Below are 19,030 nucleotides of genomic sequence, written 5' to 3' on the forward strand. Positions count from 1 at the left end.
CCACCCAAAAGAGCATCCGTTTCCCCCCCTGACCTGTCTTGAGCAGTGCTGACAGTCTCAAGAACTCTCTGAATAATGTGGGTTTCCCATGTGAATGCTGTAGCTACAGTATATGAACAGCCCTGTCAACAGCAGATGGGAAGCTATATGCTAATGCTGGATCTCCTCTCATTAGTTTCTCCTGCTGTTGAGGAGAAGCTACCTGCGGAAACCCAATATCCCAAACGGGAATCATTCTCTCTGGGGAGTGCTTGTTATCTGCACAGCCACGGTCACCACTCATTAGTACTGTACTACCCCATTTCTGAGGTATGAGACACACTGATAACTGCACAAAAATACCTATACAGCGTTTACCTGTATACAAGTATTCATTCAGAAATATTCACTTGATGTTACCTCTTGTATGGTGTTTGGGTTTGTTCTGCAGCACCCATTTACATTTTTTTAAGTCATTTTTTTTTATCTCAGATTCATGGGTCTTGGTTTGTTTTCTATGAAGAATATACACTCACCGGCCACTTTATTAGTACCGCTTTGGACGCCCTTTGCCTTCAGAACTGCCTCAATTCTTTGTGGCATAGATTCAACAAGGTACTGGAAATGTACATCACGCAGTTGCCATGATTCAAATCTCCCGTTCCACCACATACCAAAGGTGCTCTATTGGAATGAGATCTGGTGACTGTGGAGGCCGTTTGCCGTTGCGTTATCCTGCTGCAAGTAGCTGTCGGAAGTTGGGTACACTGTGGTCATAAAGGGATGGACATGGTCAGCAACAATATTCAGGCTGTGGCATTGACACGATGCTCAATTGGTACAAATGGGGCCAAAGTGTGCCAAGAATATATCCCCCACACCATTACACCACCACCACCAGCCTGAATCGTTGATTCAAGGCAGGGTGCATCCATACTTTCATGTTGTTTATGCCAAATTCTGCCAGAGGCCCTGTATCACTTCCTTCTCTCTCTCTTTCCTTCTAGCTCTTATTTTTCTTCTTTATGACACCTCTTATCAAGGAACTGACGTCATCCATGATAAAAGTATTTACTAAAATGGTTAAACCTACTCAACCACAATTTTATTTCTTTTATTTATGACATCGTCACAATATGCTTGTGCCAGTGCAATGAATCAGTTTGGTATTCATAGATGTCTATTGGGGTATCCAAATTTGGTCCTGGAAGTCTGGTGTCCTGCATATATTAGTTCCAACCTTAATTAAACACACCTGAACCAGCTAATCAAGCTCTTTCTAGGTATCCGCTTGTTAAGTGTGACGTCACACGAAGCGTCTTCCAGGTCCAAGAGTTCTATTCAACTGAATAGGGAGACTCATGAAATGGTAATAATTAACGTTTACAAAGCGATTTAATACTTTCGAAAATCACGATCGCAATATATATGTCCATGCCTAACATCCGATGGCCAGAAAGTGATCATTTATTTTTATAAATTGTTACATTTTTGGTATTTGTTATGCAGCAAGCCCAGAGATTGTTGTGTACACTATGATTTTATATAAAATTAACTTTAATGTGTGATAGGAATAAAACGTGATCATAAACGAATGATTTCTCCACTCAAATGAATGGCGGCTTGGACCCGGAAACAGTATTACACGTCACAACTTAACAAGTGGATACTAGAAACTAGAAACTTCCGTGCAGGTGTGTTGAAGGAAGTTTAAAGCTAAACTATACAGAACACCAGTTTGGACAGTTCTGGATTAATGAATTCATCAGTAAATCTTGTGAAACGAGTCAGTAAATAGGCCTTTCTGTTTTAGAGTTGCTGTGTTTATGTATGTTTCGTAGATCAGTGCTCTGTTGTCATCTGAGCCACGATTGATTATCCATTTCAATCCATCTGTTTTTTTGCTCCATAGACCTCATCGGGTCAGATAGATTCCACACACACACACACACACACACACACACACACACACACACACACACACACACACACACACTCTCTCTCTCTCTCTCTCCTGGCCTCCTTCCAGCCATAAGCTTTGTACACTCTTGTCAATATGTTGTGACTCACTGATTGGTCAAATAGACAGATGATGAAGAATGATGTCAAAGAGAGAGACAGACAGACAGTGTGTGCATATATAGGTATTTGCGTGTTCACTCGGGAGTTGATGCTGTCACCAGATGTATTTATGGAGATACGGATGTGGCATGCTGTCTGCCTCTCTCATCAGAAGAAAGACAGGTATTTAAACAGGTCATTTACTCTGTGCGTCTGTCTGTTCTCCTCACTGCGGTTTACTATACACAACTTTGTGTTCTGTGTTGGTGTGTCTTTGAGATTTTGTTGAGTTCAGAATTCATATATAATAACGATGGTTTGTTCTGTAGACTATCGGAAAAAGCCTGAAGGGGTTAATAATTTTGTCCATAAATTGGTGTTTAAAAAATTAATAACTGCTTTTATTCTAGTCTAAATGAAACAAAGAAGACTTTCTCCAGAAGAAAAAATATTATCAGACATACTGTGAAAATGTTCTTGCTCTGTTAAACATTTTTTTGGAAAATATTTAAAAAAGAAAAAAAAATGATAAGGGGGGCTAATAATTCTGACTTCAACTGTATATAGTGTGAATTGCAGTTAAGTGCAGATATAGTGTGAATGCAAAGTAAAAAAAAAATGCAGAAGTAAACCAATACATATTTCCTACCATCAAATATTAATCTAAGCCAAAAATATATATAAATATAAACCAAATATAAAAGCGGTATTCCTCCGTCTCCAATGACTGAATCACCAAGGAATCTTCTAACAACACAAGATAGATGTAAACACTACTGAATTGGAGCTCTGGCAGGGACCTAGTGGTTTTGAATAACTGAAATATTCGAATTGCTTTCACAAAGTGCCCAAAATGTGCATTTTCTGTGCTGTTGACATGTGATCCAAATATTCATAGCTTAAAACAGAAGGAAATCTGCCCCGCTTGTGTTTTGTTTCTATGGAGTAAGCTTCCATTACAGCCCATTATTTTACCCACCAGCTTTGTTACAGGTCATGAAACCGAAAATGATCAATACATACTAGGGATGTAACGGTATCAGAATTTCACGGTACGGTAATACCTCGCTATGAATGTCACGGTACGGTATTTATTGAATCATTTACAGGAAAACACAAAACTTATGAAAATACTCCAAAAAAGTGCTAAAAGTGTCAATGACATACAAATTAGCCATCTATCTGTAAGCTTTGAAACAGGAACTTCAATTTTAATAACAAAAAAATATTAAACCATGTAAAAAAAATAAAGTTTCAATTTAGTATTGTTGAAAACTCATCACATTCAACATTTAATCACTCACTCACTTAGATAGAGATGGGTTTAAAGGAAAATTATCATATAAATATAATCTGGTAAAAGCTGGTATCTCTGGGCATTTACAATGTCCCCTGCAACAGAAAAAACCCCTCTCATTTGGGACTGAGGTTTCGGTGACAAGAGAGATATGACTTGGCCCAGGTTGACAGCAGTGGGTAACGTTGTGCATTGTCTTTCCCCCACTTGAGAGGGCAAACCATGAGTAAGATAGAGATCTCATGTCTGCATCAATCTGAACAGTGTGCTGACAACACCGCTATTCAGTACGCGCGCGACAACACAGCTGATAAGAACTCGCGCGACAACACAGCTGATAAGAACGCGCGCGACAACACAGCTGATAAGAACGCGCGCGACAACACAGCTGATAAGAACTCGCGCGACAACACCGCTATTCAGTACGCGCGCGGCGACAACACCCGCTTTAGAGTTTTCCAGCTCTTTTACATCCCCGCTTCTAGCAGCACACTCCATTTCCGCATTACTGGATCTGTAGCGACAACAGACCGCAAGGGATGATGGTCAAGCATGGGCTGATGGGAATTGTAGTTTTCGCTACCTCCCGTTCGCTTCATTCGCCTGAGCAAATTTTCTCAGAAGACCTATAGTTTTACCGAGTCATGCGACTTCGGTAATATCGAAAAAAATTAATATTGCGGTATGACTTCATTTACAATACCGTTACATCCCTAATACATACTGTACATACAAAAATATCTTAACCCCCCTACCTTCACCCCACTTTTTGAAAATGATACATGGTATATCCATATGATATATGATTAATATATTCAAAAAACATTTAAAAACCTGGTTTATAGAGAATCAGACGTGTCATCATTCTGATTAAATTGAAACTAGCATGTTTCCAATGGTGCCCACCATCTTAATGATCTGTTGTTTAAATGCGTTTCAACTATTTTTATCCCTATTACAAAATGTTGGTGTTTTAGCTTAATTTGTAAATATTCTCTTTTAACATCTAAATGACCATGTCTATTTTAGTACTTTTTAAATATGTTTGATAGATTGTATAATTTTTGTATTGTTTTTTTTCTAGGTTGTTAAGGGACAACACATGAAAAATAGCCTTCGGGCTAATTCTGTTGCATTGGCAGAAATGCTAATTAATGTACACTGTCCCTGCCAAATAAACAAATAAATAAAAATAAATAAATAGATATATCATTTGTGAAGATATCTATAGGTTTCCCAGTACTGGATTGCATCTGCTGTGTAAAACATATGCTGGATAAGTTGGCAGTTCATTATACTCTGGCGACCCCTGACTAATAAAAGGACTAAGCCGAAAAACAAAAGAATGAATGAATGAATGATACCTTTATGCTTAAGGTTTATAAAAGTAAAGGTGTGTGTAATAAAGTGTGTCTGTTAATAAATCATAAATATGTCATCTAAGGAGTGAATGAATACATTATTAAGCAACTACGGAAACACTGAAAGCCAAACTGCAACCGCTGAAGCCCTCTTGGTTTGTTCAGTTAGTGTATTGATGTGTGTGTAATGCACTTTGATTTTTACATGTATAATGTGTGTTATGCTGGTGTATTGGCTTTGTTGCGATTTCATTTATTTATTTCTCTTCCCGTAGCATTAGTGAGGTTCGGTCGCTGCGGGTCATATCGGTGGTCCTGGTGGCACATCGATCCCCCTCTCAGACTCTAATTAGCAGCGTGACATGCATCCTCCATCAATACTCAATCGATTTTTGGGTGCTTTTGCATGTGACGGATAGGGGAATGCCATGAGGTTTGGACTGGAAAACTGTTAAGTTTGATTTGGAATGAAAGAATAGGGTAGAATGGTGCCATTCTATGCATTCAGAGAACTGGTAGACTGTTTAGGCCCCAGTAAACTTTAAAGGAAATTGAATAATGACAAAAAAAATTGAACAAAATCTGGCCAATTTGGCTTTTTTGTTCATTTTGACGGGTGGCGCAGTGGCGCAGTAGGTAATGCTGTCGCCTATCAGCAAGAAGGTAGCTGGGTCGCTGGTTCGAACCTCGGCTCAGTTGGCGTTTCTGTGTGGAGTTTGCATGTTCTCCCTGCCTTCGCGTGGGTTTCCTCTGGGTGCTCCGTTTTCCCCCACAGTCCAAAGACATGCGGTACAGGTGAATTGGTTAGGCTAAATTGTCTGTAGTGTATGAGTTTGTGTGTGGATGTTTCCCTGAGATGGGTTGCGGCTGGAAGGGCATCCGCTGTGTAAAAACTTGCTGGATAAGTTGGTGGTTCATTCCGCTGTGGCGACCCCGGATTATTAAAGGGACTAAGCCGACAAAAAAATTAATGAATGAATGTTTATTTTGGCAGTTTGAAAAATCCCACTAAATAAACCCTTTTGGGGAGATTGTTTTGACTTCTATACACTTTGAGCCACCATTGGTTCGTGGAGATTACACAATCTGTGGGTGTGGGTGTTTAAAAACTTGGAGGGGGTCACATACTGGACGAAAAGCCAACTGAGAGTACATACTCTAGTAGCACCATTCAGAATCTGTCTGAGGCAAATAGAACACAGTGTATGCACAGTTGAAGTCAGAATTATCAGCCCCCCCCCAAAAAAATATAACAAAAAGAATATAAGCAGTTTTTAATTTTGTAAAAAAACGATTTAAAGTCAAAATTATTAGCCCCTTTCTGAATTTAGCTAGAAATACATCAGTATTCTGCCTCTACTCTCCTCCCTGCCTGATAGAGATGTTCCACAATCTGAAATATTGTTCTGGTTTTTCAAAACTTTCTATAGCACTAAATAAATATGACGTGGATGACAATAGCCCCTTTCACACATACAAACCTTTTCGGAAAATTGCCGGCAATTTTCCGGAAAGGTTGTATGTGTGAACAGGTCCTTTTTGAAAATACCGGTAAATTCGTTCTGGCTATTTTCCGGAAAGAGAAGTTGTAACATTACCGGCAATTTGCCGGAATGCTGCGCTGTGTGAATGCAGAAGGAAGATTCCCGTAATAAGCGCGTGCACGTCTAGAACGTGCTGACGTGAGACGTCTGCTTTAGCCAATCACAACAGTCAGACGCATTCACGTCCGCGCGGTTTGTGAGAATAAAAGCCTTTGAATATTTTTCCAGAAACATTTAGCTGCTAGATGTTAGTCAGATCACGTTTATATGTTCTTCTTAATGCCAACTGTGTAAATAATCATCGATGAGATGCTTATGATAAGCCGTTGTTTGTTTACCTTCAAGCTTTGCGTGTGCCTGTGAGCGCCTGCACACGCACATTTTATGAACATCTCGACATGCGAAAGTGATCCTGCGAAAGTTGTTCACAATATTGATCATCCACAGAGTTTGTAATTCAGTCAAATGTTTACAAACACAAGCGCAGCCGTTTAAAGCTCATTTGTGGTGAATGATGTCAGAATTTACCAGTATTTTGGAATGGATGTGTGAATGCTCTTTTCCGGAAAATTTCCGTAACGTCCTCGCCTTTGTGAACAGCGCTTTTTTGAAAATACCGGTAAAGTCGTTCCGGAAATTTTCCAGATATTTACCGGTATCACTGTGTGAAAGGGGCTAATAAAATGATAAGACACACACAAAACAATCTCCGAACCCCTACCTCCTGTTGTCAAGGACACCGTAACCCCCAGCAACAGGAAACCAGGTCAAGCCCATCCCTGCAAGAAGCTTTGGCCTGCTATTTCCAGCATGACTCTAGTACAGCTGAAACATTTATTACACCCCAGACAAAATTACAACACACACTCAAACGCTCACATCTTTAGAGCAATCTCAGCATGTCGTTTATAGTAATGTAGGCAGTGTAGTTACCGCTGCCATATGCTGATTAGATGCTTTATATCACTCCCTGGAGAGAAATGCAAAGGTTCAGATCTTTTACAGCATCACAGAAATGGAAAGCCTAAATAGGAAATCATTCTGGTGAGTGTGCAGGGCAAAATGGCTTTCATTGAATAGTTCATCCAAAAGTAAAAATGACCCCATGTCTGAAAGGTGTTACCCCGGACTGTATCTAACAAACATAAAAACCACAGCTGCCCAGCTCACTGCAGAATTAAATGTGCATTTTGACTCTCCTGTATCCATCAAAACTGTTGGTCTGGAGCCCCACAGGGTCAATATGCATAGCGAGGTAGGGCTCGAAATTGCGACCATTTTGGCCGCATATGCGCCTGAAATTTTATCTATGCGACCTCAAAATATATTCGGGAGCATGTGTGCGAGTGCATGAAATTGTTGTGTGCGACCAGTTTTTACTGCTAAATGTTCACCACATGCACAGATTCAGGAGACATTCACGCAGAATGCATCTCTAAGCTCTTTGTCTGCACATTAAATGCGAAACGCAGTGCTCAGGAATGGTTTAAAACAGTTGTCATGTCAACTTGCTGCAGTAAACAAAGCCAAGTCCGTAATGCTTGCCCCGCCTTCGCGCTCTTCTTATTGGCCCACCACTGCTCTAGCACTAAAATATCAGCTGTCAATCAATCAGTCGATGCCTTCCGGCTTGGGATGCCAGAGAGAGCTACTACCGTGAAAAATTGTAAAGCGCTGAAGATGAGAATGAATATAACACTGACAGATTTTGTTGTAGAAACCATGACATCTAAAGTTACAAATAATGACACATCTTACTAGTGATCATGAGCTGAATGTTAATCCTCCATCTACACTTTTCGAAGAGTGGATAAAAGACTTCCATTGGCTTTAAGTCCGCTATGAAAAGTCTGTGGGATGGAATTTTCAGGTAACTGCGTACCACATTGTCACAACCAGCGATCGCTTGCCAGAAGATCGCTGGTTCTCACACGAACTCAAAACTACATTTCCGCATTTCCCAGGACTACATTTTCATACATGCACTGCTCCCAAACACGCACGCCTGTCCATTCATCTTTCCTGATTGCATCACCAGCTGAGCCTTGTTCACAGACTGATTTCATTCCATTCATAAGCCACTCATTCACGCTTCCAGTTTGCCGAGTCTTGTTTTCCTTGTGTAACATTACAACGCGTTTCCCTGTCTTGTTTCTCCGTGTATCGATCCTAGCCTAGTACCCTTGTTATCCTGTTTAGCCGCCTGCCTTTCGACCTTTTGCCTGTTTAACGTTTACGATTCTGGACTGCCTTTATACACCCGTTTGCACCTGATGACCACTGCTTGCCTGACTTTGAATAAAACTGCATATTGGATCTTACCTCCTGTTGTCTCCTGTCACTCCAGCCCAGTCGTGGTAACACACATCTAGCATAAGAGCTTCTGTTTAATCCTGCATTTAATCGCCTGATGCTGTCCGCCATGCAAGTGGCAGCTATATGTAAAATTTAACACCATGTGCACCATGGCAAACGGGCTTGCACTGACTAAACTAATATCGCTACTCATGAAAACACCGGTATTGCTGTTAACATGACGTATGCATATAATAAGGCACAGTATATGTCAAAAGCAGTGCAATATCAGACAGCACCCGTGAGAACAGCACAGTTATATCGTTAACAGATTCATTCATGTCAAGCAGTGCGTGCAGGGCCGGTGAGCGCTCCGTGTTTGCTTCGGTCACTCAGTTATGTTATAAAAATCTATTTTCTTGAGATAACGGGATTTCGTTGACACATGTTTTCCTCACGCTTGCATATATATATATATATATATATATATATATATATATATATATATTTTGCTTGTTAGTTTGATTAGTGTTGATTTCAAATGCAATAAATATGTTTGTATAAAACTTGTAGTAACGGTGCTTATAATTGGTGGGTGCGACTAAATTTTGGCTGATGCGCCTGAATTTTTAAAGTGAGGAGCACCGGTGCTACCAAGCAAAAAGTTTCATTTTATAGGTTTTTGAAACAAAGCTTACTGGGGAAAACACATCAATGTCTTGCTGTGTTCGATAAAAAAAAATACAGACTGTGGAATGTAATTTTTACAGAAATATTCTGTAAACTGAATTTAGGAAAGTAAAATGTTAAAAACAGCAGATTACTGGCAACCACAGCTGCCGGTATTTTTCTGTAAAATCATTTCTTGTGTCACCATTGTGGAGGATAGTAGCGTTTGTGTTCAAGTCCAAGATGAACTGAGAGTATTTGATGTTATGCTGCATCTTGTTTTGTTTAAAGGGAACAGTGTGGTTACTAATGCAGTGAAAATCTGTTTGCTAACTGCAATCACACATGAACACATTATTGCATCTAAAGACTTTACATTTTTGTGCACTAAGCTATGATTATGTAAACCAAACATTGTATCAGTACATGAAATACGGTTATTTTCCGTAAATTTATACCGTTCTATAAAGCTTCCGTATTTTTCACCAAAAGAATCTGGCAACCACAGCTGCTGGTATTTTCATTCATTCATTTTCTTGTCGGCTTAGTCCCTTTATTAATCCGGGGTCGCCACAGCGGAATGAACCGCCAACTTATCCAGCAAGTTTTTTACGCAGCAGATGCCCTTGCTGGTATTTTTTAAATTTTTTTTTGTATATTTAACAGATATTTTACTCTATAAGAGTTTGCTAATTAACACTCTCTCAGTGTTGATAACGTTAACACTTTAAAAAAGTGTTGTTTTTAACACTTTTATAGTGGTTCCCATATAAACTCTGAGGGAGTGTTAATTTGAACTCTAAGGTAGTTAAATCTACTATCTAAAATTTGCAGTGTGTGGAGAAATACAGAGAAGAGCGCTTCCCCTCTGCCCTTTATAAATTCTCTACTCACCCTCAAGGAGGACAGATAGTTTAGGCACTAATGCAGGTGTTTAAGTGAGCTGAGTGCAGACAGACAGACAGGCCACTCTTTAATCTGATGCTGTCTTTTATATTAATGGACCTAAGATCTCTGTCTGAGCTTTAGCCTTTCTGAAATCCAACCTCTGCCCCATCACCGCTCCACATCTCTCAGCTTATTTCTCACCATATTCCTCCTGTGTTTCTCCTCATTTTCACATTTACTCTTTAATTCCACCTCTTTAAGGCAAGGCAAGTTTACTTATATAGCTCATTTCATAAACAGTGGCAATTCAAAGTGCTTTACACAAACAGGAATAAATGAAACAAGTGTAAGAAAATAAAAACAAATAATAAAAATGATTTAAAAAACATAAAAACAGATAAAATGAGTTATAAAAGAATGAAAAAGGAGAGAAAAACATAATAGTGTGATCTGTGGGACGTAGCACAGTGCTCATTCAGTAAAAGCACAGCTAAACAGATGTGTTTTCAGTCTTGATTTGAACGTGCCTAACGTTGGAGCGCATCTGATCATTTCCAGCTGCGAGGGGCGTAGTGGCTGAAGGCCGATTCACCCTGCTTTAACTGAACTCTTGGAATTTCTAGTTTATATGATCTTGAAGATCTGAAGGATCTGTTAGGTTTGTAATCAGTGAGCATATCTGTAATGTATTGAGGCCATTAAGTGATTTATAGACAAGTAATGGTTCTTTAAACTCTATTCTGAATGTAACTGAGAGCCAGTGTAAAGACCTGAGGACAGGTATGATGTGCTCTGATTTTCTGGTTCTGGTCTTGAACTCATCTCTATTATTAGAAGTACACAGAGTATGGATTTCTTGTCTAATCACTCCCACCTGAGTTACCAAGTCCATGTGTTTGGATTCAGTTCATAGATCATCCAGAAGACAAGTAACAAGTGCATAACATGCAACTTTAAGTGGATTTAAGAGCTTTACAAAATCTGCACTGAGGTGGTACCTTTTCAAAAAGTAAACTATTGTAGCGTACTAGTAGATATTAGTACTTTTAGGGTACACTTTTGTATCTTTAAGGTTCCCTTTTGTACCTTTAAGGTACGGCAATGTACCCACATAGCAGAATTTCTCTGGCCCAGCTCTGGCCCACACAATCAGGTTTTGCTTGGCCCACATGCCGCAGTGAATTACGGTACATGACTGGACCAAATCTGGCTTCCAGACAAGGGCCAAACACAGACCATATCTGGGCCAAGTCTCAGCCAAGTTAATAACTCATACCTGGGCCTGAACTGGGCCAGATAGGTTAGTGTGTCACGATTGCAATGAAATTGATAAACCCATGGAGTGATGCGCTTTAGGCACACTATGGGCACGCTTTTTCTCAAAGTGACCTGATTGGTAGAATTTTTTTTCTTTACTCAAAAATGATTTTAGTGTATTTTAAATGTGGGTCAAGACTGGCCAAACTCACATGGCCCACTTATCACATTTTTAAATCTGGGCCGAATACTACGTTTTACATCTGGCCCAAATCTTGTGTGCCGCCTTAAAGACGGTGCCACCTCTGCCAAACCCGGGCCATGTTTGGCCCACATGCTGTATGCCAGTGCCGGATGAATGCCAGCTTTATGCCAAATCTGGGCCAGAATTCTTTGCTACTAAGGTACTTATTTGTACTTTTTAGGCACTAATATGTACCTTTAAGGACCTGTTATGAACAAAAGTGTACCTTTTGAAAAGGTACCGCCCCAGAATTTGTATTTCTGCGAGTGTAGAGAGTCCACATACGTGTAGAACTGAACAGACCCCTTACTTCATTGTATTTCCTGAGAGTTTATGATGCCTCTTATCTCCATCCCTCTGAGGAATCTGCTGCTTTATAATAGTCAGATTGAAAAGTCCAGACTTTTGGAGGGGACTGATGATGAATGGAGATGTGGACAGGAAGATATACATGTTAAAGGGGTTTATGGTAGACCCAATGGAGCATTTTAGTGGTCGAGGGATGCATTTTCATAGATCAGAAGCCCTAATGGAGTTCTGGGTTATCTTTATGACATCAGGGTCTTAAGTATCAGTTTAAATGTTTTAAGTGTCTCCTAAACCTGCGGGGGAGGGGAGATGTTCTTCAAATTTACCTGCTGTTACCATTGAAAAAGCAACATTTCCATTTAAAGCTTAACATTTAACATAGATAACACATCAATTTGTCACAATTCACACTATTAACCGCCATCATTAATATATTAACTGCGGTAACACTTTACAATAAGGTTCATTAGTTAATGCATTTACTAACATGAACTAATCATGAACAACACATGTACAGCATTTATTAATCATAATTGAGCATTTACTAATGCATTATTAACATCTAAGTTCATGCTTGTTACCATTAGTTAATGCAACATGAGTTAACATGAACTACTGTATTTTCATTAACTAACGTTAACTAACATGAACAAATACAGACGTAAATGTATTGTTCATTGTTTGTTCATGTTAGTAAATGCATTAATTAACATTAACTAATGAACCTTATGCTTATTAGAACATATAAAGTATGATCTTATTCTACATCCCTAATCCTACCCAATACCTAAACTCAACTAATGGCTTACTAGCTATTAATGAGCAGCTAGTTAGGAGTTTATTGAGCTAAAAGTATTTGTTAATGGTTTGTTATTAGCTTGAACAAACTTAAAATAACGTGTTTTCTTAAAATAGGTTGCAGTTTAGATGAACAGAGATTTAAGTGTGTACAAATTTAAAAAGATATGTCTAATGTGAAACATGTTCATACTTTTACAGTTGTATTCAATTGTCTATAAAAAAATAAAAGATGGAACAAAGAAAATTGTATCCTTACATTTTATTTTGTATTTTAAAATGGAAGTGCCTCTTTTTGTTATGCTATATGTGGTATGTAAACACAGAGTAGTAATTATATCCTACAAAGGTGTCAAAATTGAGTTAAAGCCAAAAGTATCATGATAAATTCTCAATTTTATACTTGATTAGGAAAACTTGATTAGCAAAATCCATGCCGATGTAAATACTTTAATGGCATTTTGGTCAGTTTTAATGTCTATACTTCGTTTGGCGTTTGTAGGCAAATTTAAATTAACATATAGAGTAGCTAGTGAACAAATGTGTAATATCAAAGTTGTTACCTGTATTATTTGCACTTTAGCCTTATTGGAACTCTATTGTCTATTGTCTCAGTTATTCAGCATCCAAATTCTGAATTAAATACAGCAACCAGGCTCTCACAATATCTTACAGGATCTCTGTAAGGCAGCTTTAATTTAATTGTATTATTAATGTGTTATTTGAATATATTAAATGACTATCTGGAATACTCTGTAATGATTGGTCGATCATGACATTCCAAAGTATGTTATTCTGAAATAACAACCGCTAAATAACACTGGGTTTTCCAGAAACTTCAAATCACTCTGTGAATATGTTCACATACAGTACTTACATCCACATTCATATGCCGTTTTATGAATGAATAATACGTAGGATAGTTTAAGCTACCTTAAAATGGTTTAATTTCTGTCATCTTTGCATTTTTGACTTTTTGGCACTGTCTTGCGACTGAATAATGTGCAGGTTTGTGTGTACTGCATCAGCTCCACTCAGACTATTTTATTTCTGTCAGCATTGCGTTTAATTAAACAATTCATAAACTATTATGGCTCAGAACAATGTTGTGTGTCGTATTTTTACGTTTTGTGGCAAATAGCGGGGATAAACTTTTTTTTCAAAGAATAAAGCCCTTCAGTCAACAGTCTTTCAGGTTTATTCTGCGATAACAATCTCCTGGACATACACTGTAAAAAATGCATAATACATTTATTCATGTTGTCCCAAGAAAAATTGATTAAGCTTACTTTTGAGTGTAAAACTGAGTGCACTTTATCCCTAAAGTATTATTGGGCTACATTGTACTCAAACAAATGCCTTATGCTTGCTTCTATTTTGTTGTAAATACTGTCTGTTAAGTAAACTACACAACACTACACTGAGGCCCTGTTTACACTAGTGCGTTTTAGTTTTAAAACGGCGTTTTAAATCAAAAACGATCCGCGTCCACACAAGCGTTTCACCTAGCGTTTCTGAACATATCTCCGTCCACACTACGCCACCAAAACCGTATTTCACGTGAGCATTCACCCACTCTGGGCATGCGCATTCTAGTATAAACAGAAAGCATGTGTCTCGCTCAGCATTTGGTTATTGTTAGTCAACAAACGCTTGCTTTCTTTGCGATGGCAAAGAAAGCAAGAGAGGTATTTTTGTGGACAGACGAAGAGGTCGAGTTGTTACTAAACATAACAAATGAATAACTGCACGATGGCACCTAAAACAGACAATAGTGCAAATAACTCTCCCATTTCTGTGCCCATGTTGTTGTTTACAGTGAAGGCTGGTCTGCTGTCTTCCGGTAGCGTTAAAGCCATGTGTTATAGTCATGTGATAGAGGCTTGACGAATAAGGGAAGGATACGCAATGACACAAAAGCCCCAATCAGGTGGCGAATCTCAGCAGCCCCGCCTCCGTTTTCAGATGTCTCTGTTTTCCCTCATCCACACTGAGATGGAGCAGCAGCATTTTAGAATGAAAACGGCCTCTCCAGCGTTTCCGAAACGCTCTGTTTTCAGCACTCAAGAACTCCGGCGTAGTGTGGACGGATGGCGTAACCGAAGCAAAACTTATGCGTTTTAAAACGAAAATGAATCATATTTATTAAAACTCCTGATTCAATGCTGATGAGTCTCGTGTAGAAGTTTCAGAGAGACTGGTGTAGTAGCGAGGATGGAGAAATACAATGTATGTGTTCTTTATATACGTTTGTGGATTGCAGCCGAAAATAATGTCTTTTTTACTTCTTTCTTTATCACAGGGTCTTTCAGAAGTGAAGGAATTAAAGCCTCTGATGTCCTTCCTGTGCTGAGAGAAAAAATAGCATTTGTGTCAGGTGAGTGTGCGATCTGCACAATTCTGAGGGTTACTCTCCTGTTCATTTTGTTAAGAATAAATGACTTTTGAAAAAAAAACATTTTAACAGTAATTTTGCTTTAGTTTTTGTTATTTTTTACTCATCTGAATAATTTTAGTTTTAGGGTGCTTTCACACCTACACTTTTGTTTCGGAACGTATCTCGTTAGCGCGGTTCGTTTGGCATATGTGAACAGGGCAATCACGCTCTGTTCCGCGCCAAAGTAATCGCTCCGAGATCGCTTGAATGAGGTGGTCTCGGCTCGATTGAAACAAACCCTGGAGCGGATCGATTGCAGTGAGAAAGCGATCTGATCCGAGTGCGGTTATATCACAGTGTTTTATGGATATGTAATAGGCTTACGGCTATATGAAGACAGAATTATGAGTATGGCGGGAAGTTTCGCGAGTCTTCGGATGCCCGCAAACGAGTGATGATCTCCCGGTAATCTCGCGCCTCCCTCCCGGTCCTCAAATAGGCATCGTCGCGCACCCTTCTCACCCCTCCCCACCGCGTCTCTCCTCAGACACGTTGCGCGCGCACCCTGTCAATCACCACCAAACCACCACCTCTCCTGACAGCTTAGCGGGACGCTGCAAAATAAACCCTGACACTCTGACCAATGTAAGGAGAGTTTACTCGCACATGACTTGTTTTAGCTCTTTTGGTCCGATTAGAAACTTTGCAGTGTGAAAGCGAACCGCTCCAAGAGCTAAGAGCAACAATGTAACAATTGTAATCTCTGTTTCGGAACAACTGAATCGATTCACAGGTGTGAAAGCACCCTTAGACAAGTTTTAGGGTGCTTTCACACCTGTGAATCAATTCAGTTGTTCCGATACAGGGATTAAAATTGTTACAATGTTGCTCTTTGGTCTTGGTGCTGTTTGCTTGTACAGAATCTGTATGTACAGATCTAAAATGAAAGCATTCAATTAATGTTTATGCCTATTTAAGACAAAATGAGTTGTGTTTAAAATAAAACATTGCTTAAAACAAGCAAATCCGTCAATAGGGTATGCAAAATAATCTTATTTTCTTCTTTGAAATAAGATTATTTCACTTACCCCATTGGGAGATTATTCTATGAGAAAAAACTCACTCATTTTGACTTATCTCTGAAAATAATACACATTTTTTTAATTGTCTAGAAAATGCTTCTTGATTTAAGAATTGATAGATATTTGGACTAGAAACAAGTAAGGCATTTTTTTTTTGCTTTGTAATCTTTGTTATATCAAGTATACAAAAATTACTAAAGCAAAAAAAACTTTTTAGAATGCAGCTCATGACATACATTGTGGGTATCAAGTGTTCAAGGCTTCTGCTCTCTCTGAATTGTCTGCAGGCGGTCGTGATAAGCGAGGTGGCCCTATACTGACCTTTCCTGCAAGGAGTAACCATGACCGAATAAAACAAGAGGACCTGAGACGGCTCGTAACATACCTGTCCACTGTGCCCAGGTGAGCTCAACACTGATGTGTGAATGAACATAGCAGCGGAACAGGCTGGAGAGCAGACATGAGCATTAGTAATGCTAATGTGTCTTTATCCTGTATAAATACGTCTGTGTTCTGCCCTCCTGGGCAGGAGAAAGCTCTTAGTACTAGAGTTACATTGGTCTGCATTGTGTATTTTATTAAAGGATCACAGTACAATGCATTGCAAATGAATTTGAATCAAATCTGCTTTATTGTGGTTTTATTCACTAAGCTCCTCACACAGAAATGTATTAAAAACTAATTAAAAAACTAAAAAAAAGTATTAAAAACTAATAAAAATCTACAGCGAAAATTATAATTTCTAACACAGGCAAATTGAGGATATATGCCCAGGGTTACATATTTGGGAAACTACAAATACATGCCAGGGCGACATGGTGGCGCAGTAATGCTGTCGCCTCACAGCAAGAAGGTTGCTCGTTCGAGTCTCGGCTGGGTCAGTTGGCGTTTCTGTGTGGAGTTTGCATGTTCCCCCTGCGTTATCGTGGGTTTCCTCCGGGTGCTCCGGTTTCCCCCACAGTCCAAAGACATGCGGTACAGGTGGATTGAGTAAGCTAAAATAGTGCTTAGTGTATGAGCTCATTGGAGATATGTGCCCAGGGCTACGTTTTTGGAATCTGTAAAATGCATGCTCAGGCTTGCAGTTGTTGTTGTTGTTGTTGTTTTTTTTTTTTTACAAATTCATTAGAGGCTGTTGTGTATATTTTAACAATATCAAATACATTACAGGGCCAAATTTACGTGTAAAACAAAGCTTGCACACAGTTATTTTTTGTTCACCGTTTTTTTCTTTTATTGGCATTATACTTACTGCCAAAACCGAAATGTCCTCACACCGCAGATTTATAAGACACCGGCGCTTTCTTGTAGTGTTGCCTCACTTCGCCGGCGCTTCCTTGTTGCCTCAACATCACTTCACCATCGCTCGCCATATTAAAGTGTGGAATGATGGTCAAGCGCCCCCTAACTTTAGAGCATAGGGATTGGATATTTACTCGCTGGAAGGAGTTTCCTCATCTCAGCTCATGGACTAACAGGCACACACTGTCAATTCAGGGAGATATAAGACGCACATAAATAATTTAAACGCAAAACCGAGAAAACCGCAATTCACAAGTGCGTATTGAACCGTGGAAGTCGTACCGTACGGTTCAATATTATATTGAGAACCGTGGCATCCCTATTGTTTATGAGGACATGCCCTGTGACCTCAAAATTCAAAACTGTTGGAAACATGGTCTTTGCACATTACAAATTTGCCACACGTTTCCTGTGAGTGTTGGGTTTAGGGTTAGGTGTAGGGTAATCTAATACGATATGCAGTTTACGATAACCACACATGCACATTTTGGCGCTTCGCAGCTGACCTCACTGGGCCACTGATCAATGCTGTCGCTGCTCTCAGATGTCAGCATCAAAGCCTGTAAGCTAAGCAGTGAACAAAGATGAACTTAATGCAAGTTTAATTAGGAGAACGAAAGAAAGAAACTGAAAAAAAAGAAAGGAAAATAAAGCGAGGACGGGAGACCCCTTTCTCTAAGTCCTTCCCTCAAGCCACGATTCATCATGCGAGCTCACAGTGTTTTGATGTGTTGTGCCCACAGGCATCCGAGCTTCTGTCCCCTTCAGCTGCTCTTTAATATAAACCAGCTTTAAACTTCATGCATATGTTATGAAATGAGATGCTGGCTCACTGAGAGGTATCAGTTACCCTGTTTCATGACGTAATGTGGTTAAGTGTTTCAACCCTTTCACACGTAAGTTCTCCTGCTGACCCCACTGAATGACTTTTTTATTATGAACGTTTTTTTAGAATGCATCGCGTTAAAGATCACATGTTGACGCATCAAGTTTCTATCTATCCATCTATCTATCTATCTATCTATCTATCTATCTATCTATCTATCTATCTATCTATCTATCTATCTATCTATCTATCTATCTATCTATCTATCTATCTATCTATCTATCTATCTATCCATCCATCCATCCATCCATCCATTCATCCATCATCTATCTATCTATCTATCTATCTATCTATCTATCTATCTATCTATCTATCTATCTATCTATCTATCTGTCTGTCTGTCTGTCTGTCTGTCTGTCTGTCTGTCTGTCTGTCTGTCTGTCTGTCTGTCTGTCTGTCTGTCTGTCTGTCTGTCCGTCCGTCCGTCCGTCCGTCCGTCCGTCCGTCCGTCCGTCCATCCATCCATCCATCCATCCATCATCAATCTATCTATCTATCTATCTATCTATCTATCTATCTATCTATCTATCTATCTATCTATCTATCTATCTATCTATCTATCTATCTGTCTGTCTGTCTGTCTGTCTGTCTGTCTGTCTGTCTGTCTGTCTGTCTGTCTGTCTGTCTGTCTGTCTGTCTGTCTATCTAATCACTGGCCACTTTATTAGGCACAACTTACTG

The 19,030-nt window shown here is 39.3% G+C and overlaps 1 protein-coding gene across 9 annotated transcripts in view; it reads left to right on the plus strand.

Moving 5' to 3' along the window:
- Positions 1 to 19,030, plus strand: part of kalrna (kalirin RhoGEF kinase a) — a 273,541-nt gene that overhangs the window by 77,314 nt on the left and 177,197 nt on the right. For 6 of the 9 annotated variants that reach the window (XR_015499039.1, XR_015499040.1, XM_087267317.1 and 3 more), the window contains exons 2-3: positions 15,005 to 15,079; positions 16,449 to 16,563. Coding sequence is in view for 6 of the 9 variants with exons in the window: in XM_087267317.1 (XP_087123443.1) it covers positions 15,005 to 15,079; positions 16,449 to 16,563 (190 nt within the window). In the remaining 3 variants the exon portion in view is untranslated. Of the gene's footprint in view, positions 1 to 2,062; positions 2,224 to 15,004; positions 15,080 to 16,448; positions 16,564 to 19,030 lie in introns of those variants that run through there. The other 3 variants (XR_015499041.1, XM_087267319.1, XM_087267322.1) reach the window with 1 other exon arrangement.

This window comes from Danio rerio, chromosome 9 (assembly GCF_052040795.2).
Source record: "Danio rerio strain M-AB ecotype USA chromosome 9, GRCz13ab, whole genome shotgun sequence".
Lineage (NCBI taxonomy): Eukaryota > Metazoa > Chordata > Actinopteri > Cypriniformes > Danionidae > Danio > Danio rerio.